General features: G+C 45.5%; 1 protein-coding gene across 2 annotated transcripts in view; it reads left to right on the top strand.

Annotated features, from left to right (window-relative positions):
* Nucleotides 1-25,202, top strand: part of vps13b (vacuolar protein sorting 13 homolog B) — a 312,159-nt gene that overhangs the window by 157,215 nt on the left and 129,742 nt on the right. The window contains exons 25-31 of one of the 2 annotated variants that reach the window (XM_030102906.1): nt 1,401-1,604; nt 7,224-7,395; nt 9,379-9,496; nt 13,336-13,402; nt 15,630-15,902; nt 16,076-16,232; nt 16,670-16,781. In XM_030102906.1, coding sequence (XP_029958766.1) covers nt 1,401-1,604; nt 7,224-7,395; nt 9,379-9,496; nt 13,336-13,402; nt 15,630-15,902; nt 16,076-16,232; nt 16,670-16,781 — 1,103 coding nt within the window. Of the gene's footprint in view, nt 1-1,400; nt 1,605-7,223; nt 7,396-9,378; nt 9,497-13,335; nt 13,403-14,060; nt 14,203-15,629; nt 15,903-16,075; nt 16,233-16,669; nt 16,782-25,202 lie in introns of both variants that reach the window. The other variant, XM_030102905.1, reaches the window with a different exon arrangement.

Raw genomic sequence — 25,202 nt, forward strand, 5'->3', positions numbered from 1 at the left:
ACACTCCTCCTCCTCCTCCCCACTCAGCATTCTTCCCTCTCTCCATCCACATCTGCTGCTCAGTGCAGTAGGCCTTGTTGTGCTTGGTTGGCGTTCCAGGCCCCGAGCTCTCAGTGAAGGGAGCACGGCGCTGTACCTCCCCCGCCGGCGCTGCCGAGCGGCCGGGTATAACAGACAGCTGTTGGCCCCGTCCCCTGCGCGGCGGCTGGACGCACGTTAGCAGCTCTTCCTGGACATGTTTGAAATGGCCCAGCTGTAACGTATTGTGCTGCTTTTAATTTGATTTATGCTTATTTGTGGAAGGCCGCCCTGCAACGTGTGTGTGAGTGAGCGGAAGAAAATTTTAAAAATGGCTTTTGAGTTGTGAAATCTATTGTGTGTGTGTGTGTGTTCACCTTTCAGTTTGAGGGACCCCTGGAGTTGGGGGGAGTCTGGCTGGCCGTAGAAACAAAGCATTTTGAAATCCAGAAATTAGCTCACTGTGAAAGCGTGCGGCTTTTCTCCCTCTCCTTCCCTCCGCTCTCCTCCAGAAAAACTCCTGAGCGAATGCATGAATAACCGAAAGCATCACATTCCCCCGCTTCCCCCTCATGTTTTCCACTCTTGTTTTTGGCTTTGTTGTTGTGCAAAGCCGAGTTCTTTGAATGTGAGCACATGATAAATAGCTGAGAACACTTGACGCCGAGCCTTCAGTTTTTCCTAATCGTGGTGAAGTTTTTCAAGAAGGGAAATTGATGACACAAGTTAACTTTCCTCTGTGGGTGTTTCTTTGGGAGTTTTGTTGTTATGGATAACAAATTAGTACAGTGCTGCACGTGTGTGTGCATGCGGTGCCTCCTCGAAAAAGAAACCCGAACACAAGGATTACATCACTTCTCCGAGGCTCCCTGAATGACAAGCTCCAAGTCTATAAGTGTGTTAAGTGAAAGAAATGAGAAAGGATAGTAGTCCATTTCTGGCTAATATTACGCTCTCCTCTCTTCCCTTCCCGCTCAGCTTTAACTAGGTTTAGTGTCACATCGCTACAGAGCTGCCAAGCCGAATCATGGTAATGGCCTCAGAAGTCAGGACTACATGAGAACTCTCTTGTGCGGCGGTTTGAGTCATACCTTGGCTGAAGTACAGCTGAATCTGGTTTGAAATATTGAGACTACTTGTTGTGTTGTGCTCGGTGTGTTTGGGGTATCTTTTTAGGTGCTTGGCCGGTGGATGTGTGTGTGTGTGTGTAATGACACAAAGAGTTCTCCATTATTGCTTTTACATCTGATAGAAAGGCATGGGAAAAGTAACGTTTCCTTACATCACATTAGGAAACTGTGTAACACTTAGGAGATAGGATATCTGGCGTTGGGACTAACGACTCTGTTTTTGTGCCCCCCCCCCCGCCCCCTCCCCCCCAGGTTCAGCTCTTATACGAGCTCCTCCTCAGCTGGAGCTCCACGTGGGCACGTCTCCAGAAGCATGGCATCCTGCGTCAGAGCTCAAGCATCCCGGACCCCCCCGCCGGGCCCGCTCCGTCCTCCCCGGTGCGCAGCAGCGCCGGCACCGCCCCGCCTGACACCAGCACCTGCAGCCCCTCGGCGGATTTCGGCTCCCCCACCGAGGTTTGTTTTTCTTCTCACAGCCACACTTAATTTAGCCGGTGCGGTGTTTTCGCGGATTATGGAAATCATCTGCTCATCTGCGCTGTGATTTCTCACTCCGACCGGCCTCTTGTCATAACGAAAAGAAACTCGCTACTGCCATCAATGCATCATGGGACCGGCCTTTATTTACTTTAACTGTGAAACGGTTCACTCCTCTTTCTGACACTATACGCTGTACAGCATCAATCAGTTCTGAGTGTTCTTGTCACGGCCCGTCACAGTGTTTTCCTATTTATTGTTCTTTTGGTTTTGTGCTAATTGACATAAAAGCCACACCTCGCCAACACCCTGCTTTGGCTTCTTCTCATCTATCTTACGGTGTGAGTCATTTCGTCCGGCACACGCCTTTTAAGCTATTGTTGTTTATGTGATTCTGCCTCTGATTTATTATTCAAAATGCAAATATTGGGTTTTTTCTGTTGTTATGAGAAGCTGAGTCAGCCCCGCACATGTGATTTATCAAAAAAAAAAAAGTGTTTTCTTTGGGAGGGTTTTTCAAAGCTGGAAAAAAACCTCATCAGGGAACGCGTTTCTCGCATTATTTTCCTCTATGCAGGAGCTGTTTGATTCGTTTAAGCCGAGGCTTGATTGAGTGTAAACCTGCTTCCCGATCTGTGAAAAACAAAGTGTATTTACATTTCTCTCGCAGATAAAATACCAAACCCAGACACTGAGGTCTGACGTGTAGCAGTATGCGCAGTGGAAAAATACAGGCATGTTTTTGAAGTGTTTTCCCTCTTATTGTTCCTCCTCCTGGTAATTTTCATCCCAGGGTTAGTTATTATATGGCAGGAGCTTTTTTTTTTTTTTTTTCCTGTGTAATACAGTTGAAGCAAGAGTGACAAGCCTGGGCTCTGTAGCCTTACGCCTGCTGCCACCAAGGCACCGCGCGTTATGCGTGTGCGCTCGCGTGAAGCTTTAAATATGGGACGTATAAAAAATAATGAGTGTTGATGAGTGTTTGTGTTGTTAAGCAGAGGCAGCCCGTCTTGGATGTAACACGCCGGCCTCCAGCTCCCTGTCAGCTCCGCGGGGCCCCTGGGATCGCAGCGCCACCATCACACCGGCCCCAGAGCCAATAACGTGTGTGTGCGCGCACACTCCAAAAAGAAGTGTTTCATATGTCGACATACATCTGCGTCTGCGTTTGTTTCCGCGCGATCGGCATGTGGGGGGGGCGGCGGCGTTTGGCCTCAGTTCTGGACCCGCCGAAGTGGCAGCGGTTCGGCGTGGCGGCGGAGGGCCGATGGGCTGGGGTGTCTGTAACAAGGCTGCAGTGGCCCCTGACAGCCCACTTGTTACTGTTTACCTAAGTACAAACAGTGGTAGAAGTGTTTAGTCCTCGGGGATTCTGGGTGATTGAGCAAGAATGCAGGAGCTGTTTTGATAAGTCTCAGTGGCAACAGTCTCTCCTCAACAGCCACACACACACACACACACACACTTTTTTCATCATGTGCCCCAGAAGCCTGCCCTATAGCTCCGCCCGGCCTCTGCTCTGCAATGTATTTACACTTGCATTGTGTTGCTCAATTCAACACAGCAGGCATCCAGCGGAGTCTTGTAGGGTTGTATTATTGTTGGTCGGCACAAAAGTGAGCATCACCCCGTTTTCCACAATCCACGGCCAATAGGAGTTTCCAATTGTTTTTGGAGCGCTGCGCAAAATCAGATCAATTACAAACAAAAGTTTTACGTACAAGCCTTTGTTCAGAAATCATGAAACTAAGTTTCCGTTGAGCAGCTTGCCGTGCTGAAGGTTAAACGCAGTCAATTACAAGTTTAACATCATGTTAACGTAACTCTGAAATGCTTCACTGACACGTGACTTTTAATGTCACTGCAGCAACCTTTCCAAATTATTACTCACTTAACTTTCTTCACCTCCTCTGCAGAAAAGCTTCTCCAGGCAAGAAAGTTCATCTCATAACAGCATGGAGTACAAGAACAAACACACCAGTGGCATTGCTCAAATTTTATTGATTTCTTTTGTTCTCATTTCTGCACCTTTCTGCTTGAATTTCTCCATGTCTGTTCTTTTTCTTCTCTGTTTCACTTACATTATTCACTTGTAATTAATCATATCTATACTCTTTGCCTTTCATGTTGTGATCAACTGAACTCAGGTTTTTCAGAGATTCAGTTCCTTCACCACAGTACGAAAACAAACCAGATTAGATCATTGAGTCTTATGTAGTTTTATGGATCATTGAAACAAAGTCATGATCTGGCTGAGCTATGCTGGCTACACCTTTTGTTTAATAGAAAAAATAATAATAATTTGACCTCAAGGGCCCTTCTTGCAATATATTACATTAAGTATAATTGCCTCTTTGCTGATTTAAGGAGGGTAACAATGAATTATATGTGTGTGGAAAATATGATAAAGTATTTCACTGCTCACTCTTACATTGCTGAAAACCTCAAAATGATAAAAAATAATATAATGTGATGTGTCAAATATTCTGTTTTAACCATGGCCCTATTTACCTGACATTTTTAAGTGAAAACACAGACCTTTCTTTGACTTTTGTGTGTCCATTCACACGACAGCTGTCGAAATTGTTTACATTTTACTTCATCATGTGAAATGTTAAAATGCTATCATTGCACATGCACACCAACAGCAAAAACAAGCAACAGCACCCACTAGTGGCCCCACATGGAAACACCATCCTTATCAAAAAGTCACCTTGTAAAATGGAGAAAGACTGTGTTTCGATTTGAAGCGCTGTTGTGTCGACGCGGCTGTACATTAATAACCTCCTGTCAGAAAACCTCACAATGACGTTAACATTCAGTTCCCGTGACACGTCAAGTTCTGCTTCAGCAAATTTGTTTTTCTCCATTTGTTTATTTCTTTAAATCTTCTTTATCCATAATTATATCTACATCTGCTGCAGTCCTACTCGCAACTTTGTTCCACTGTATCTCTTCCAGGCTAATTCCCTCCACTTTCACGAAAGCCGTTTGTTCAGCAGTAACTCCATTCTTCTTTCACAATCAGCCATATCCTCCATCTCTCTATGACACTTCACAGCCTGCTGTTGTCTTCCAATGTTTGGGTCTCTCTGATGAGCGAAGACAAACTCTGCAGAGAAAATAAACCCGGATTCTCAGCCCGTTTATAGCATGGAGGCCCAGGAATTAAACTGTATACTTTACAACTTGGCTTGTGGAGGTGTGGGAAAATCGCTCCCCTCCTAGGATGTGTGTGATGGTTTCGGGGGCCCCAATCTGGCAGCTCGAGCCCACCTCAACCTAAGAAGCACCGCCATGTGTGCACAGCCTCACCTTCATCAGATGATGAAGAACTTTTTTCAGTTCTATATCAGAGTGTGTTATTGACAAGTTCGGATAGTTCTCCCGTCACCAGACACAGCAGCTAATCCATATTGTAAAATAAACAATATTATTGTTTGTTTTCTCAGTTGATCACATGTATTCTGTCATTCAGTTTAAAGAAGCCCAGATGTCGGTCTGTTACCCAGAATTCCCTCTTCTTGTCGTCCATGTTAAATCAATTTGTAAGACAATGAGATGAGTCTTAAAGGCGGGGAATCAGGAGCAGTCGGGTGTCCGATGCTACAGCGTGACCACGATGCTGTACACAGTGGTGGGATCTGCCCACAGCCGCAGAGCGACTGGCTCCTTTTTCCACACGTGGAATGGCAGAGGCTCGCCCTGCTCTCTGGCTGCGGCTGTAAAATAAACCGTCCGACAGACACAGGTTTGGTCAAGTATTGTCATGATCAGCCTGACATAAACCCACTCTTCTGGTGGTTTGGAAACTTACTTTCCCAGAATGCTTGATTTGGTCTTCTGTTTCTTCTGGTCCTGCAGGTTGGCAGGGATTTTAAACACTTTTTCTGAACCTGAACTTCAACATTAACCTTGTAGAACTTTAGAAACGTCTTTGTGTGAGCTCATGAGAAAGAAGAGTCTGTCAAAAAGAAATAGAGTTTACCAAGACAGTTACATAGAAAATGACTTAAATGAATTAATGGACAAAATTTGAGGTGAATGCATCTTTTGTGGTGAAAAACAGGTGAATCAAATCTTGAAACTGCAGCCTGAACCCAAAGAGTTCCTCCTCAGAGAAAAGGAATTCATTGTCACAGAATGTATTAAAGAAACTGTGTTTCACTTATAGTTGTGAGGTTCCTTCAACTTTATTGCATACACGATGTGGTGGGGGGGTCTCCTGGGTTTACGATGGTAAAAATGTGGGTGCCTCAAAAAAAAAAAAAAAGAAGAAGAAGTTTGTGAGCCACTGCCTCAGAGTGAATAAACTCTGATATAAATATTCTGTTTTGCATGTATACAGCTCTTGTGCAGTGATCCTCAGGCTTGTGTGTCTTGTGCATTCCGGACAATTTCTCATCCTGCAGTGAGCACGTGCTTCTCATCAGTCGCTCGCGGTCTCGGCACACCGTGACGCCAAATCTATTTCTGAATCGGCATAATCCTAATTTATTTATATTATTGACATCCGTTGTTATTGAGCTTTGCTGTCAGCCACTCTCAACTGTGTGATTAAATTAAATTTGCAAATTGGACTGGGGCCTTCCCCCCCTCTCCTCCTCCTCCTCCTCCTCCCCCCAGCTGTGGAAAGGGACATAGTTTCCTCATCTGGATCCTCTTTAAGATACTGTAATCAGCCCGGCAGCTGTAGGGTTTCTAATTGAGATTGTTGATAACCTCCTCACCAACCACAGCCAGCCTTGATAACCATGACACAATCTGTCATTACGGCGCTGCGATGGGAGACGCTGTGGAAAAAGTGAAACCCTGCGATGCCAGGGCTGCAAATTGCCACATTGTTTGTTTGCAGTGCTTTTCACTTTCCCAGTCAGCCACACAGATAGATGTTTGGAAAAAACAGATTTAGCAGGAAGAGAGCGGGAGAAATAAAAATGTCCCCGGTGCTGTCATCTTCAGCGCCTTGCCAAACCCCCAGTAATGAGTTGAGAGCTCACAGAAGGCCGACTCCTCCACCGCATCCTGCTTGCTTCTCCACTTCACCCCCCCCACCACCTCCACCACCGCCGTCATCTCCTCCTCCACCTCCGGTCTCCGCTCCGCATCCTCTCCCAGGCTGCTGGATGTGTGTGTCCTGGCGTGGCTGAGTGAAAGGAGGCCGTGTGGGTGCTGGTGGCTCCGTTTGGGGTTGACGCCAGTGACAGGTTCACACAGCAGAGCCACACACACACACAGTGTGTGAAGTTCTGCTCACCAGACACTGATGTCATCCGCGCTCCAGAAGTGCCGACGGTTGCTTTGTTATGGCTACATACACAGCGACAAACAGTCACATTCACTGAACACATGGTTGGACACATGTGGACACATCGATAGACACGCAGATGCGGCACGTACAAGTGCTCCAGTCTTCTCTCATGATTGATTTGTTCCGTTTGTTCGTTTGATCTGTTGAATCTCCCCACAACACTGATTGATCTGAGAAGTTAACCTTTTTTTTTTATATACTTGCGTCACCACTGTCAGGATTAAATTCAAGTTCTGTCTCTTGTTAATGGACTGTCACCGTCATCTGATCACACTTCGTGCCTCCAGGGCGACTCGGTGCCTGCCGGAGACGACGGTCCGTTTGCTGACACAGTGACTCTGGAGCAGAAAACCAGCAGCATCGGGGGAACCAGTGGGAAGGTCAGCCTGTGGATGCAGTGGATGCTGCCCAAAGTGACGGTCAAACTGTTCGCTCCGGACCCGACCAACAAGAAGACAGGTACAGGAACACATCACCCGATGAGGTGTTTGCATTGACAGGAGAGGAATAATCAACACTTTGCGTCACTTTCTACCATTAACACTGATTTCTTTGTCACATTTAAGGTCGTAGTGTATTTCTAGCACAGGAGAAATGTCGCTGTACTTTGGATTGGCAGGAACATTCATGGGAGTCATGACACTCTGGAGGAAAACACTGTTATTGTTCAGCTGCTCGCGCATGTGCAGAATAATTATTTGCTACAACCGTGGTGCGCAGGTGCAGTCGGTCTCTGTTATATACATGGATTCGGAGCATTCTCACAAAGCTCTGAGCACCATTGCTGTGTAAACAGACGCCCAAAACACAATGGGAATTTAGTGTTCTCACTTGAAAACATTGGTATGTAAGTGATGCCCCAGGGTGACTTCCTTGTTCTCAGGTATTTAGTGACATTGTTTAAAACAGATCCGTCACTTCATGAAAGAGTGAAGAACAATAGCTTTAACACTCCGGCCCTTCTTCTCAGTCGAAGGTAACGTGCTCAGGCGGGAGAGGGGGAGGGACGGGGGGCAAGGACAAATAAATGAACGTGATGAATCTGAAGCGAACCGCCTTGCGTCCCCTGTAGATTTACTGTGGCAATGAAAGGCCAGATTTACCTTTAATTGGTGGCTGTAATATTTAGCATCTGCCAACCAGATCGGCCAGCTTAAGGTCTTTAATAGTGGAAATGGAATGTTTCAGAGGACCTCACAGAGATGGTTTGACTTAGAGACATCCTAAATAGGCATTACTCTGGATTTGGGCTTAATATGTGCCATCTGAGTGGCGAGATGAACTTACCACTGAGTTGTCTTTATGCAACACATTGAGCATTTTATTGGAAACAAGCAATGCGTGTATGCCATTTATTAGATGCTTAATATTGCGGATGCATTCCTGGAGATAAGTAAGCCACATATATGAGTGCAGTCAATCTGCTATGATGTAATGTGTTTTTCAACTGCGGAGGAAATAAGATTCTTGTCTTTCCAGACAGAAGTGGAAAAACAGCCAGCCCCATTCCACTGGTCCTCGGGTAAAATGTTGTGCTATTATGTGTTGGAAGATTAGAGGTAGAAATTCAAGCACCAGCCTCCAGAGGCTCTGCTGAGGGCAGAACTCAGTGGTACTCTTTCTGTTTTTTAAGATGAACCCATCTTAAGACGGCAGGACTAAAGGTTTCCAGCGCTCTTATGAAAACTCATACATCAATATCAACACTCTGTCTGAGACTATGATTTTCTAAGGATCTCACAACTTGAGTTCAAGGCGTACCTTTTTTTTTTATTTTACCCTTCCACATAGTATCCACATTAAAGCTGTCAAGCCTCATGTTTTGATATTAATATGCTGTTAGGAACCTCAACTGTTCTGAGAATCACCACAAGGCAACAGTACAACAACAACCATAGTTTCACATGCATGAAGTCCAAACTCAGAAGCTTTCCTGTGATTGTGGGACTTTCTCAGTGGAAACAATGAGCGAGAACCGGCAGTTAAGCTCACAGGCTCCGTTCAGTACAAAGTTAATCAGTCCTTCTGTGAAGCTTACTCACTCTGCCTGCAGTGGGTGGGTTTGTTTGCACACAAGGTGCACAGAGTTGCCTGTTCACACACACACACACACACACACACACACACACACACTCATGCTCTTCTCATGTGATGGATTGAGCGTCCCGGGGCTCGTTGGATATCAGATTCGTTTGACAAGATGCTTTGCCTTCTCAAATAGAAACCGAACACGGAAACACGGCCAAGCTTACCCACACAACGTGTGTATTGGTGTGCGTGTTTGTCTAGTTAGTCATACCATTTCACTTTTAATCAGCCAAATACAAAGAGGCATGAGACACCGAGCGTCCTCTGTTCAGTAACTGAGCGCAGCCGATCGATTCAGCTCAGACCTTAAAGCAGACGTTCATACGTATTTTTGTGTGTTTGGTGTGTTTCCAGTTGAGTTGTGTGTCATCGGTGAACTAGAAGACCTGAGTGCCTCGGTGGACGTGCAGGACGTTTACACAAAGATCAAATGTAAAGTCGGCAGCTTCAACATCGATCACTACAGATGCAGGTATGAATACGTCAAGAATGTGATCAGTCAAATGGTGGAAAAGTGAATTTTAAAAGCCAAATATTCACCGTACAAGATTTGATCAAAAACACATTAGTCAATAAACCACATGGGAGTTTTAGGCTTCACAGAGGATTTTATGAACACAATGTGAAAATGATGAAAATGATTTTATTCTTCTTTGTAGACTGAGATGTGTTTTTTTTTATTCTTCATACACAGTTCTTCATGAGCACAGTTTTTAATTAATTAACAGCATTGTATTAATTGCTTTTTTCCTAATAATAACAATGAATATTAGACACAGAATTTAAAAAAATAACAAAGGTCTGATAAATGATTATCAAAGCTTTTGGTGATTACTTCGTGCAGTGGTGTTCTCGAGGCTGGAGAAGCAGCAGGGGATCAGGAGATCACAGGTTTGACTCCTACAGTGGAAAGGTCACCACTGTGGGTCCCGAAGCAAGACCCTTGACCCCCATGAGCTCGTCAGTGTAGCTGCCCAGTCCTAAAATAAGATCAGTGAATGTGGAAAGAAGGAATTTCCCCATGAGGATTGTTAAAGTATGATTAACTGAGTTTATTACATAAGTGTCATCCTCCCTTTACATATAGATTAGTTTTCATAATAACACATGTAAATGTCCTGAAGTTTCCCTCCTCACAGAAGTTCTGAAAGAAAGCCAATGGAAACCTCTCAGTTGCTTTCCGTGGAGAGAACAGCGCCGGTGCTCGCTCCAGGGCTGGCACATGAAGCTCTAATCTCTGTTGCAGTGAAACAGCAAAAGCTGGAGCCTTCCAGTTTATCCACCAGCTCACGCTGCTGCCCCCACACACATTCTGATCCCAGGGGCTGCACACACGCACGTCTGCCACCAACGCTGCAACCACTCTGTCTGGTCCTGCTTCTCCTCGTATAATTCTTTGGATTATCACCTCGGCGGCCTCATCTTTCCAGACAGCTGCTGTGGCGTTGACCACAGGCTGAGAGACAGACGTACCAACAAGACTATATGGACGCTGTTGAGTGGATCCTGGGCCGACGCTGCAGTGACTCAGAGAGCAGAGGAGTCGGGTCAGGACGTCAGTCATCTTCTCTCTGCCCGCGGTGTCTGACTTGATTCAGAGAAACATTAGCAGCGGAAAACCACTGGGCGACGTTCAACCGCATCCTTATGGTAATCTCTCTCCACGTCCACTTCCAGTTAAAATGAGGTCATTTTGTGCTCTGAAATGATGAAAGCACTCATAAACGTAAGATTTCATCCCCCTCCATCCCCCACATGGATGTTCTTCCCAGTAATTAGATCAAGTTTTTATTTTCAATATCTACATCATTATTATCTTCATCACATACCGCCGTGCTGAGTCAGCAGCTCCAAGTGTGCACGGCGTACGTGCCTGAGGTCGCGTTCTGCTGGGATCGGACCCCTTAGCAGGAGGCCGTTCCCCCTGCCTTCTTCTGAGGAGATAATGAAGCAGCATCCAGCAGACAGAGCATGTGCTCAGATCTCCTCCCCCGAGTGTCTCCTGCCCTGATCGAGCCAGACAGTGAAAAGAAGATGGACCTCTCTGCAGCGCTGCGTCTGTATCAAACCCCATCCATTGCAATCAGTGCTTCCCACGGATATGATAATAGATATTGATTTGGACTCGCCCAGAATTTGTCATCGCTGCTACTCGGTCCACAGAATGTCCTGCCGGTCAGAGAGGGACCGATGGATTCTAACGCGTTCATCCAGCCAGTATTTCAGAGATGTGTTTTGCTGAAGTTTGCCAGGTTATTTTTTTGTCAAACCACATGTGTTCAGTACAGTATGGATTAGGAAGCGGAGCCAGGACAATGTCAGCGGTTTGACATCTCTGGAGCATGAAGGTGCTGCGGGTTATTATTTCACACGGCTCTGTTCTCCGCAGGTGTGTGTCCAATTGCTCCTGAGACAGCGCCAGCTCTAATCTCTTTAGTAGACCTCTATGCCTTCCTAAGTAGATAATAAGTCAATTTTCTCATTTCTAGGTTATTTCAGTTTAATGTGCAGTTAACAACCTGGTCCCAACACATTTGCGCAGACCAAAGTTCTGGCAGGCGTGAACACCCGGTTCTCCAAGCCAGGTTACAGTCATGGCTGCTTAGGACACAGTGGAGGACCTCCGGGCTCCTGGCCCACTCTAATCTGTATCATCCACATATACAAGCAAGCCCACAGCGAGTGGAGTCCATATTCATCATTCTGAATAGATAATTGTGAGGCATTTCATCACCCAGCCCAGGTTATTTGTGTGCTTTGGGTCAGAACAGATCAGGTCTGATGGGCCTCAGCCATCTCAATTCTGGAAAATGAATGGAAAGTGAGATCGGGCAGGCGAATATGGGAGGAAAATATATAATTGAATCCCTGATTGTATCAAAATAGGAGGACAAGAAAGGGTGGAGGGGGGAAAATAGTGAGTCCACCAGGAATTGAAAATAGGTGGGTGTTGAACTCCGTAGGTGTGGCGCTCACTCGTCACGTAGCGAAAACGGGAAATTAAAGTCGGGAATGGAAGCAAAAAGGTGTCCTGGTAATAAATTCAGTCAAGTTTCCTTCCTTGTGAGGAGTTCAGGAAATTGGGAAGCTTCAGCCTGGTCTCCCCCGGCAACGGTGTTCAGTAACACGGAGACGACCCCGGCTGGTGACAGTTCACCCTCATTCACTCCGAGGAGCTGCGAACACAAATCGAAGCTGATGTCTTCCAGCTGCTCCACAAATAGCTGGGAGCGCAGCGTGGCTGGATGGGAGCGCACGGAGAGGAAGGAGAGCTGGAGGACGATGAAGAGCAGTGGGGGGTCTGTATGTATTAGTCACTCTTACAACCGAGAGGAAGGATTACAAAGAGACATTCACAGCAGCGGACGCAGAAAGAGCTGACGTGCACGCACAAGATAACAAAGAACAAAACACACAGACGCTCCTCTCCCACTGCACTCGGGGGTGTCGTGAAGATGGGGGGGGGGGGGGGGGGGGGGGGGGCGCGGTGAACGAGAGAACGCCGCAAAAGAAAACTAGCAGATGGAACTGCACTGTTTCCATTGTGTGAAATGTTTTCCTATACATCCGACGTGCATGATTTGGAAGGACCCGAGTGTGTGTGTGTTTGTGATTTAGACCGTGTTCACACTTGTGTTGCGGTTGCCTGGCCCACAGCAAAGCAATGAGAAGACAAAGGGTCGTAGTTTGCATTCACGCTGATATTTCAAACACCCGATCACGAGATGTAAACAGACAACATATTGCTCACGCTGATGATTTATTTCATGTGACAGATCTTTCATAACTTCTACAACAGGACTGTACGCCGGCCTGAAGGCGTCGATGGCGTGGTGTGTGGTGCTTTAACCGCCTCAGAGCCCACCGACAGCTTATGAAATGTATCCACATGCTTACGGCAGTTGGAATTCCTTTAGTGATCACACATTAACAGGAACTTATTTCAAGGATACAAAGGTTCAGGTCCCTCCTGTGTTTGTTTAATCCTTTCAGGTGTGAACGCACTCTGTTATAGTACACTGTATGTGTTCGGATGTCCACTTCCATGATAACGTTCTGATTTTTGCCTTGCAGGTCCGAATCAGAGCTGACTTTGTTTATATGATTTAATGAATTCTCCACACTGTCTTAAATATAGAAATGTTTAAACCTCCTGGCTGCTGAATGATGATAGAAAGGTTTGTTTAGCGTGTGGATTACTCATCTCGATTTGTAATGACCGCTGCCGTTGAAAGAGTTGCTATCAGGGCCTGGCACGGCACAAGTGGTCCCGGATTCCCATTTTAAGCTTAGCCTTGTGTGTCTCTCCAGGCCAGGGCAGGTCTGGCTGTCTGGCAGCTATGAAGGAGTCATTCTGCAGTGCAAGGAGACCGCCGCGGTAAAGCTCCTGCCCGTGCCCGAGCAGCCGAGGCAGCTCGTAGGCCTTTGTTCACTGCCCTCTGCCAATCTGCTGCTACCAATCAAGGTCCCTCATCTCGGTCCCCGCTGGACAGACAGGAAACTGAAAGACAAATCTCAGAGTTTGGCTGTAATGCTGGGTGTGCGTCTGTTTAATGCGCCCTCTAAACTCCCCCCCCCCCTCAAAAAGTCTCTTTGCAGTGTAACACTCACCTGTCTCTCCAGTGCCTCTGATTGGCTGCGTTATCAAGCCAATGAAATCTGGTGACAGCTATTTTTCTGTGTGTGTGTTGGAAAAATCCTTGAATGGGCCTCGACTGTAGTTGAAATCTGCCTCTGGTGATGGTCTTATACTGGCACGTAACAGATAAACTGCCACATAGAGCATTATTTAGGTTTTTAAGACTTTATTGTATGTGCTGCTGCAAAGTATAAGACCATTCCAAATGAGTTCATGCTGGTGACAATCCTGTGTCTATAATTCTTCTTCTCCTCATCTGAAAGTTTTTCCGTTGTTTTCCTGATCTAAATACCTGCAATGATCTCCTGTGCCCCCTCCCTCCCTCCCTCCCTCCCTGTGAATTCTCGCCTCCTCTCTCCTCCTCTGCGTCCGCCATCTCTCTTCTCTTCACCTCCAGTCTGGAGGAGGGCTTTCGGAGCTCAGGCATCGGTGGAGGAGTGGTCCTGTCTTGCACTGACAAGCTGAACAGACGCACTGTGTTGGTTCGACCGGTCAGCAAGCAAGACTCTTTCAGCCACTTCTCTGGCTTTTTCCCTCCTGTAAGAACCCAGACTTCTTCTTTTTGTGTTGACTCTGATTAAGCTCCACCAACAGTGGCAGGAAACACTCATTTGTGGATCTCAGAGATACTTAGTGTAGATTTCACTCCATCACTGAAATTTACTCAACCTTTAGACCTTTTAGAGTCAGTCATGCTATTTCTCTTCCACACTTGATCTCTGCGCACTCTATGTAATAGTTACAAAAAAAAAAAACTGATAAATTGTTTGATAAAGAACTTTCCTGCCACTGTTATTGGATGTTTTCATAGATTTGACCCTGATTTCTTGGTTAATCTGTCTTGAACATTAAAATTTACATTTTGGTCATCATATATGGAATCAATAGCTTTTCCGCTTTCTGCTTTTCTGACCATCTGTGACTTGCTTCATATTTTCTATGAGAATTTGATCGTGTCTACTAACTAGGATGCAAAGCAAATCATATTTTTTCTTTGGTTCCTGATATATGAAGGCGTTAAAAAGGCGTTGTCATCTAAAATAAATGATTTCCACAGATCCCTGTCATTACGTTTGAACTATTTCTGTTCTTTTCATAAAAGCCTCAGGGAATTTCCCACCCCATCAACAGTACTCCACACCTAAAATAATTTATACACTTTATATATATTTAATTTATAGCTTGCGGTAAGTGATGCATATAAAGTCATCTTTCCTCACACTGAGTCAGTGTGTTATTTGTATTCTTGTTCCAAACTGTGAAAGATTTAAAAGAATTGCGAAGTAATTATGCAATACATGAAATAGACTCCCCTTTCCAGGAATGATAGTATATTTAGAAATAGTATGAAGCAAGCAGAGATGGTCAGACTTGTTCCCCATGATTTTGACAAAATCCCCTCTTTTACCTTTTGACTCTACAAATCAGCCTTAAGATTGAAGAACTAAACCTCCTGATAAGCCTGAAATAAAGTGGCATGTTTAATCGGTGTTCAAGATTTTGGCTTGGTGAAAGGGGGCTGATTTGTTGAATAAATGTAAATTATTGCATAGAATGTGAATAAATCTGCTCCAGATTGCCTTTTCTCCCCCAGTAGCTTCAGCTTGGCTTGCTTTTGACAGTCACTCAGGGAAAAAGCTCAGGGCTGTTCTTTTTTGGGCTTGAGGTGAAGTTGTTTGTTGAAATTTAAGTGGGATCTTTGTCTTCCTAAAAACATACAGTACCAAGTTGAAGGTAAACTCTAAATTTTCCTTCAGATAAATCCAGTGTTTTTTTTTTTTTTTTTTTTTTTTTTTACAGAATGAGCATGTGTTTTATGAAAATGTGTTTAGATTGTGTTACATTCCGCCTGACTTACACCTCATACCAAAAAAAATCAGACCCTGTGAACAGAGAAGAGTTGTTTTGCCCTGGATTGCCCCCGTGAGACCTCGATCATCATTCTTCCTGTCTCGCCACCGGTCAGACGGCGGCGAAGGTCCTGGAGGGCTCCCACCAGCAGCACGGCTTCCTGTCCATCACCTACACTCAGGCCGTCACCAAGAACGTCCGCCACAAGCTGACCACGCGGCCCGAGCGGCCCACCCGCAGCGGCGCCACCACCGCCAGCCAGCGGGTGAACGCCGACCTGCTGGCGGACGGCTCGCCGCAGTACCTGAGAGAGATCCTGCTGACGGCGCAGCCCTTCGACGTGGTTCTGTCCTGTCCCTTACTGGCCACCATAGCAGGAGTGTTCCAGGTACAATGAAGCATCTGTTATGTCCAAAAGCTTTTTAGCCAGTAAATACTGAGAAAACATTCGGATTTACAAACATTTTATTCTGAATTTTCTTTACGTTTCGATTTTTTGTATGAATTTGTTTTTTGCTGTAATTTGCGAGAACTTTTCTGACATTTGTGACCTCTTTTCAGGCTACGGTGCCGAGACGCTACAGGGAGCGCGGGAAGTCGGCGGGCCAGCCGATGAGAAGCCACACGTTGACGTCGCGATGCTTGCCCCTCATCTACATCAACACCAGCGTGATCCGGGTGTTTTGCCCCGGAACGCCGGACAAGCCCACAGCGCCGGGTCAGAGAATGTCGCACGCCTCTTTCTGAACACGCGTGGAAAACTTTACAGCGCCGGGACGACGTGTCACACACTGTGATTTTCGTATTTGTCGAGACTGCGGTGGCTGCATGAAACTCCCCGTCATGGTCAACCAAACACGCCACCACATTAGTTTGCAGAGACGGGGAGGTGGATCTGAAAAAGAAAAAAAAAACTAAAAAGAACCGCACTGTGTTTACTCCTACACAATATAAAGTCGATGTTGGATTGTTAGATGTGTGCAGTGTTGTTTTGTCTGCTGCTTGTGTTTGAATGACTAACTTGTAAGACTCCTGTGTTTGGTTTCATGTGTCTGAGCGATGCTAACCCATCATTCCCAGACCGCCGTTCGACATATAAGAGTAATATAATTTAGACTTATCTGCTTTCCGTGATTTGTTTGTGTGTCCCAGCAGATCCTCCAGTGAAGAAAGAAGACACTCTGGTTCTGAAGCTGGGCTCGCTCAGCATGGCTCCCCAGGCTGACAACCCGCTGAGTCGAACCGTGCTTCGAAAAGATATCTATCAGTAAGAATAACTCTTCTGCCGTTTTCTGGTTCTACTCCAGCCAAAACACACAGTCTCAGTATGTTTCTTGTCAATACAGCACATTTTACAGTGGTTGAGCTTAATCACTTCATTAATCATTTGTGTGTTTGGACATAATAATAATTATACCAGTCAGATTGTCATCCACTGTTGCCTGGATGTGTGATTATATTGTGGAACATTAGTATAATGGGGGTTAAACTGTAGAAGAAAGGGTTTGTAGATGCACTGTTTGGTAATTTGTAGGCACAAGCCTCCAGATCTCAGAGATAATACACACTTTAAAGTAGATTTAAAATGGGCTGAATATTTCCTGTTTATCTGGAAAAAATGGAGAAAATTCTGTTTGCACAATACAGTCACACATAATGAAAGACACTGCTTTGAAATCACAAATACAGTCTTTCCAATACAATCCGTCTTTATTTAGAAAGCACTTAAAATGATCACAGAGACACAAAGTGCTTTCTGAACACGTCACCACCAGCCGTGAGATCCTAACATCCCCTGAGTCTTTTAGGAGAGTTAATGGAGCCACCCTATAGATGCCTGTACACTGCCCTGCTTTAGAAGTATAACTATAGTTATGCAGAAGTTATGCGTGTTGTGGTCCACTAATATATGAACCAAAGCAAAAACATTTACTCAGATCTGTTTGACCAAATTGTGGATGCTTGAAGGGAAAAACAGCATCTATTTTTGTAGGAAATGACCAGAGACATTTGTTTTGTGTGTGAGAATATTGATGTCCCCAGCGTCTCGTGTTTTTAATGAAAAAAATACTGAAATACTCCTCCCTCGGCTGAGCCTCTAGACTCTTCCTCGCTCAGTTTTACTCGGTTTCGCCAGTATCTCTCTTCAGGTTGCACACTCACACAGCTTTACCGAGTAGTATTAAACCTTTGCAAAGCGTACTTGGTGGTCGGAATCCATCAAAAACGCCAGTAACATTTGTGTAACCCCAGAATCAGATTGTATAAAACCTACTGCATGAAGCGCCTATGTGTGTGTGTGTACCCATCTGTCATCTTGAGACGTCTGCTGTGTCGTGTTGCGGGGGGGGTTTGTTGTAAGATGTAGTGGGTAACAGCACCTCACAGTGGTTAGGCAGCCCCGACAATGACGGGGGAACAATGAGTGACACCTTGGGGGTCTACCGGGCCCTCCAGCTGCAACACAAGACTGTTGACATAAGCTCCCCGTGCCATGTGGATCAAAGCTGCGAGGCGGGGAAAATCTGGACTTTGCAGGGAAATAATTCTGCACAAAACACATTTCCCCCGCTATAGGCAGCTAAAGGAATCTGGATTGTGTCATAGCTGCCTGAAAACCGCAGGCCCCTCGTTGTGTGCGCGCCTATGTGTGTGTAAGGGAGTGAGCCGTTGTGCGAACGGGCAGATATGGAGCTGGCAAACACATGTAATGAGGGAGATAAAAGTGGTGCCTAATGCTTTGTGCAGCTGCAAGTGAGATGTGAGCAGACATGAGGTGAAGAAAAAAGTAAAACGGGGGAGAAGGTGGACACCGAACGGAGGAGAAGAAAGCCCACTTCAGGATTTATTCCAGCCTGCAGTTGGAGGTGTCATATACAGTGGAGGGTGAAGGCAGAAGGTGATCTGACTGTTCTACTCACTTTCACGTTTCCTCCTCAGCAGCAGACCATCTTCCCTCACAAGGACGGTATTTATCGGTAACCATAGCTACTGTTTTGCAGGAACTTTTGGGGGTAGTTTGAGTCTTCACTGGTTGTCCGTGCACTGATGCTTGTTGTTTGTTTAGCTAAAAGTCGATGGGATTTGACTCCTCTGTCTCCATAGAGATTGTCCCCTGGATTTATTTTGTTGACATGGAGGCTGTGTTGTTATCATGTCAGATGATAAATGATCAACTTGTGGGCATGGAAAATAATCTGGAGGGTTTTTTTTTCTTTTTTTTTTCCCTAGTCCATTCACCCCAAAAACCCGGCAATTTCACCCCACACTGGCCAGTAATGCTCTGCCCCAGGAGGTTTGAGGACTGGTGGCTCTGCGGCTGCGGTGGCTGCTTGTGCTCACAGGCTCCACCCTGTCCTGAAGACATGCGCACCATCAGGAACACCTCCACAGTCACACGCAACAACTGGCCCGCTCATGCTTGTGCGACTAAACGGACAGCATACGGTGGTGCATCTGCCGTCTCACACACACACACACACACTCAGTCACTTTCTTGACCTCCATGCACAGAAGCCAGGAGCCACCACTTCCCTCTGCAGTGAAACCCAGGAATTATGTTAAACCGCTCACTGTTCAATCTTTCATTCACAACCCGGCATTATCCTTTCCATTTTCCCTGTTCGCTCCTGCCCTTCAATTTAGGATGATCGCCCTTGTAGGCCACATGATTGATAACTCCTTGGATCCTGACTTGTTGACTAACCATTACCAAGCACTATCCTGTGCTTTATTCCACCTCATGCTGCATAGAGAGCGTCACGCGGCGCGTCTGTAATCATGTGAACCAGTGTGTTTACGATCCACAACCGGCTGAGGCTATAGAAAGAAATATGCCCGCCGTTCCCAGTAGCCGCTCGGCGCAGCTCTGTTTAAAGTCTACCACTAATTACATCCGTTGTCATAATTAAATGATTGATCTGAGCAGCTCCGCTGTGATTGTCTTGCTGTACATGGAACGATCGCCTCACGGCGTCTTGAAGCAGGATTTACTGCGATGCCACCCTCGGAGATGAGACGTGAGAAAGCAGAAAGGCGAAGGCTAAAATAGCGAGCGTGTGTAAACATTTTGATGGAGCATATCTGGATACCGCTTTCCTAACGCCGTTTCTGACACACTTCAAAGCGGCCCGGTTTCCATCTGAGCCGCTCAGTGGCGTATTCATCATATGGAACACACAGGTTTCTTCAAAGAAGGTCAAATAAACCCCTTTGACTGTAATGTTGTGGAGCTGAGCTGATATCCAGCACCAGCTTCATTTGGCTTCATTTCATGTGATCATGTGACGGGAGGTTTTGTTTCCCTGAAGGAGTCGGCCCCCCCGGCACTCTCCTAACCCTCTGTCAGGAGTTATGACAGAGCTGCAGGTTTCCCCTCTTTCTCCGTCTTCATCCTCAGCTACAAGGCCGCTGTCAGTTTACACAGCTGAAATCATTTTCCTGTCTTGAAAAAGTGTTTTTTTTTTTTTTCTTCTTCCTTTTTTTTCCGAGTGCATGAGCGGCCGCCCGGGGAATGTCCAGCATGCATTCAGCCTCCACTTTCTTGTGGTTTGGGCCTCTGTAAAATCTCACATCTTTTACTCCCAGCTCCCATTTTCTCTCAGTCTCCCTCTTTTTGCTCAGCTTTTCTCTTTTTTTTTTTTTTTTTTTTTTTTTTTTTTTTTTTTTTTTTTTTTTTTACCTCCACATCGAAGGCTTAATTGAAAGCTTCTTGTTAGCTGGGATAAATGGGGACCAAACTTTGAACCTCTGGAGATTGGGTGTCTCTCTTGAGGTCAAAGTGAGATGTTTTGATATCTGTGTGTGTGGCTTTATAGACCAAAACTCAACTGCAGACATCAGTTTATGCACTGAAAAAGACTTAGTTTAATAACTTTAAGTAGGTTTACCTTTTAAAATACACTTTCTCTCAATCGTTGTCTCTACTTTGAAGCCCTTTGAATTGTAACTGCGTTATAAATTACTCAGAACTCGCTGAGTTTGTACTGAAAATTACCTGTTTGTTTTTGTTGTTTGATGCCAAAAACAGTTCAGTAAATGATTCTAAAGAAGTAACAAAGTTACTGTCACATTGTATACAATTGTGTTATTGATTAGTCATCCTCATTTGAATGTGAATTGTCTGTTTTTGCTTAAAATCAGTCGTGGAAATTCAGCTAATGTCAATAAGAACCAACTTAAAATGATCAAAATAATTATAGTGAAAATAGGAAAATTTTTAGAAATTATCCTAAAAATAGGAAGAGTAAATGTGAATAAATGTAATTTTCCTAGGAGAATTAATAAAGTTTGAATAATTTAGTTTTTATTAATCACTATAGAATTGACACGCTAATTTTGGGAGCTCTTGGTCTTTTCGAATGCAGCTCGAGTGTGTGAAACATTTTAGGGCTTTTGTTTAAAAAAAGAAATATGTCCAGGAAGTCTTGATATTTGGCCGACCAGCATTGTGATGTTACTACTCAGTCATGCAAGATTTGGAAAACCGATGATTTATCTCTCACTCATTCTGTGACATCTGCAATCATCAGGCTATTCTCTCCGTTCCACTGCAGCTGGAACTGAGGAAGAATGATGAAAAATAATAACTGTCCAAGAGAGATTTCAACAGCAGAACATTCTCCCAGCCGCATTTCCCCAGAATATGTATTTTTGCTCCCTGTCTACACATGTGCGTGCGTGTGTGTGTGTGTGTCTGTGTGTGTTTGTGTCCTAAAATATCCTGCACGTTTCCCGACATCCCCACACCTCGATGACACAGCGCTGGATTCCGTCACATGCTGGGTTACCTCATGGCCTCTCGGCGGAGGGAGACTCGGGGCGCATCGCGCAGCCACGGAGCACGCTCTCTGTTTTGATTAGCTCGCACGCCTGCGTTTCCGTGGCAACGGCAGAGCCGGCCGCTGCGTCAGAGCCGAGTCAACATGATGTGGCAGCATCGATTGATCCTTTTTCTTCACTCCTCCCTCCCCAGTTTTTCTCGTCGTCATAATTTCCCTCGCCGGTTCCGATCACTCTATTTTTCACTGTTTTCTTCTGCTGTCTCTTTGTTGATCGTTTCTATTTTCTTTTTTCGTCAGTCCACCTTCTCGGGATCCCTCCGCTGCCTGTCTACGTGCGTTTCTTCCTCGCTTTTCCTCTCCGCCGCTCCGGTGTCGGTCACACTGGTCCCAGTCCCGGCTCGCTGTGGTCAGTCAGCCAGCTCCTTGTTGCTGTTGAATGGCTGCCTGGTTAAGCCCGCATATACGTCCTAATAAGTGGTTGTGATGGGGATCTCCCCTCCGCAGATAAACACAGCCCGCCGAAGCCAGGACCCTGCCTGTTACTAATAAAATTTCCTGGCAGTACACTATATGCACCCTTCTTACACAGTAGCATCCTCTCCACTACCGGGGGTGTATGGATGAAGAGAAAAACAAGTTAAGCTATGAAATATCTTTTATCTGAGCTCTTAATAAGCACTGATTCCCCAGATTTGGCAACAATTCTATCTTTTTGTTAGCCTCTGTTCGATGGATCTTTTTGTCCTGTTTGGGTATTTTTCTGTGAGGCTTTACATCTTTATTAGTTGTAAATTAATGAAGCAAACACTCAATGCTGTTGCTACTTTATCCACTCTTGATTAACTATGTGTTTTAATCTGACTCTTCATCCTCTCTTCCCCTTCGGAGTGACATTTCTCTCCGTGCGCTCTCGGCTGGTCTCCGTCTTCCTTGTCTGCCCCCTCATCTTTCTTTTCCTCATAAAACCCAGCGTTCCCAGTAAATGATTCATTAGATGCTTCAGCGCACACTTGCCTCATCACTCACTTTAGTCGGCTGCCAAGTGCCCCATTTCCCCGTTTGTTTACACCAGTGAAAAGTGCTCCGGCTTTGCCGGGCTGCTGCAGCGGAGAAGAGCCGCCGAGGCCACACACAGTGACACCCAGAGCGGCCCGCTCTGACGCACAAACACTCCGCCGGCTCCCGAGCCAGCCTGATGATGAACTTCAGAGGCAGCGACTGTACTAATCATAATATCTCGATACATATGAAGAGATGTATTTTCTTTAAAGTGCCGGCTACATAATGAGCGTGACAATTTCTGATGCTATAGAGTCATTTTTGTTAATTCTGCTGTTGAATGAGGCTCACATGAAAACTCATTACTGGTGTCATTTATCACGACACGGTGCTGTTTCGGCTGCATATAGATGGTGTGTGCGTGTGCGCGTGCGTGTGTGTGTGTGTGTGTGGACTGCCTCACCACACATGTTCCACTTCAGTCCAACTCTTCCCTATATAGTCCAGGCTTTCCTTTCAGGCGTCAGTAATGTAATCGGATACTTGTTTTTCTCATCTCCACTCCTGCGATCCCTTCTTTTTCTGTATAAAGATGAGTGCGTCATTAACACAGACCTGCAGACGAGCCAGACCAGCTGAATGAATCTCTTTAATTTTGTTGTTCACATATTTGATTAAGTACCTTCTCTGATCTTTCAGTGTCTCCATGTATCGATGTCTTTACGGCTTCATTTGCCCATTCCGATACTTCAGGGTTATCTTAAAGTGAGTTCTACCACACTGCATTTGAATTCAACTGTTGAAGCATCATGATGTTAATAGTCAATATAAGCTGCTTCAAAAAAAAAAACAAAACAGTGGAGATAGCAGTGAAGTGTGGGGAGTGTTTTGAACCGGAGCCAGCTGACAGGAGACCCACCCAGCAGTGAAACAGAGATAAAATGTCTAATAGCATGAAAGATACAATCAACAAGAGCTCCATGTGAAGGATCACAAAGCACAGGAATCTATTCCTATTCACTTAGGCTCTGGGAGAGCGAGGAAAGAGACATGCTGTTGAAATGATTAGGAGTAGCCCTTTCTTAGTGCCCTCTAAATCATTCAACTCCATTTATTTCTCCCCCTTTTCTTTTAACTCGCTCCTCTCCTCCTCCTCGCTCACCTCAGACGTCCATCCCCTGCTTTCCCTCTCATCTCAGGAGAAAGAAGATAAAATAAGCAGGGACTGGAGGGTCAGCCAGAATAAACATTGTTTTTTGCCATTCTAGCAAATGAAACACCTGGTGCTAGTAAATGCAGAGGACGTATTTCACCTTGCCCTGACACGCAGGATTAATGCAACATCAAATTGTTTTCAAAATGGGGACAGACACTAGCCGGAGTAAATCACCCGCCCCCCTTTTATTAAAGTTTGCCTGAGAATTTATGTTTTGAGTCGGACAGCGCAGCTCGCACAGGGCCGACAGATGAGACGGGGAGCGGGTTCGGATGTTGAAACAGTCCTCAGAAAACATGCTGTAATGTGAACAGGAAGTTTAGATTTAGCCACTGAATACTGCTGTGGCTTTGAGGTGGATTATTTCCCCTTCACCTCTTTTTTTTCTTGCCCCCCCCCCAGATAAAGCAATATTTGTCATTCTTCTCTCTGGGAGCAGGAGTGATGGGGAGATCTCTCCGTTTCCCAGATGATACGGCGAACGGATCGTGTAACGTGTGAGCTGATCTCCTGGAAGTGAGGAAAATTCGGTTCGCCTGTGAAACTGCGAGAGAGCTGCGACGGCCGGGTTTTGGTTTGCACAGTTTTTGTTAGAAGAGCAGAACAGCGGAAACCAGATGAATGTTGGTGTATTTGATCTTTGATCTGTGAACCAGAGTACCTGACCGCTGCATTCGATACAGCCCTTTTTTTTTTTTTTTTTTCTTTTAATTCAGAGGCCGTTTGTCTTCTTCACCGTGCTGACCACTATCTCCTGATCTCCCCTGGCTCTCGGATAGCTTATTCCAAATGAAATACACATGAATTCATTGAACATTTAATGATTTATAGGGAAAAAAATGATTTTGTGTGTACTCCATTTCTCATCCTGACCCTCTAATTCCACGGATCAGTCATCGTTTGGCCTCGGACCACGGCGCTGCACTTTGTGTTTAGCCGTCTTTGCCTGGTTGTATACGAGCGGGGAGCTGTATACAGCATCTTGTGCGCTGTGTTGTGGTGTCTGCCGACTTCTGTGTACAGCCTGTGGTTCATTCCATAAATATCTGTGGGCCCTGTGATGTTATTCTCAGGCCCTCTGCGCTCTGTGAGAAGATCGCACCACAACACTTGTACTCCTCGGCCTGCAGTTAGAGGTTTAGGGGGATTAGGGGGGAGAAAACCCCAGCCCCAACCCTGCTATACATTTTTTACGGCCGTTTTATTCATATGACTCTGATGTTTTTTGGGGGGGAAGAGGAGAGACGGGGGTATTAGGACTCGCCACAGGAGAATCAAACAAGTAAACCACAACTTATTTTCCCTCTCCATTCTGGCGCAGAGCGGTGGAGCTGTTGGGATAGCGATGTCGATTCGTTTGTCTTTGGAATCAATGGTCCAACACTCGGGTCCAACACGAAGTATCTTAATACCATTTGGAAAGAAATCCATAAAATTTACTACACACATCCATTCTCCAAGTAGGGTGGATTCCAGCCATTTCGAGGAGACGTCAGTCTTTCTGGAGGTGCCACAGGGAGGTCAATGAAACTGCGACTTTTATTTCTTTGTGTGGATCCTGGTTCTCCTGGATTTATAACCAAAGCTTAGATCCATCAACGCATGTTCCTGTGAAATCTGACATTTTTAAACAGGAAGAAATGTTGAAATTGTGATAGAACAGTCACTTCCTTACTAGCGCCACATGCCG

The sequence above is a fragment of the Salarias fasciatus genome, chromosome 11 (genome assembly GCF_902148845.1).
Source record: "Salarias fasciatus chromosome 11, fSalaFa1.1, whole genome shotgun sequence".
NCBI lineage: Eukaryota > Metazoa > Chordata > Actinopteri > Blenniiformes > Blenniidae > Salarias > Salarias fasciatus.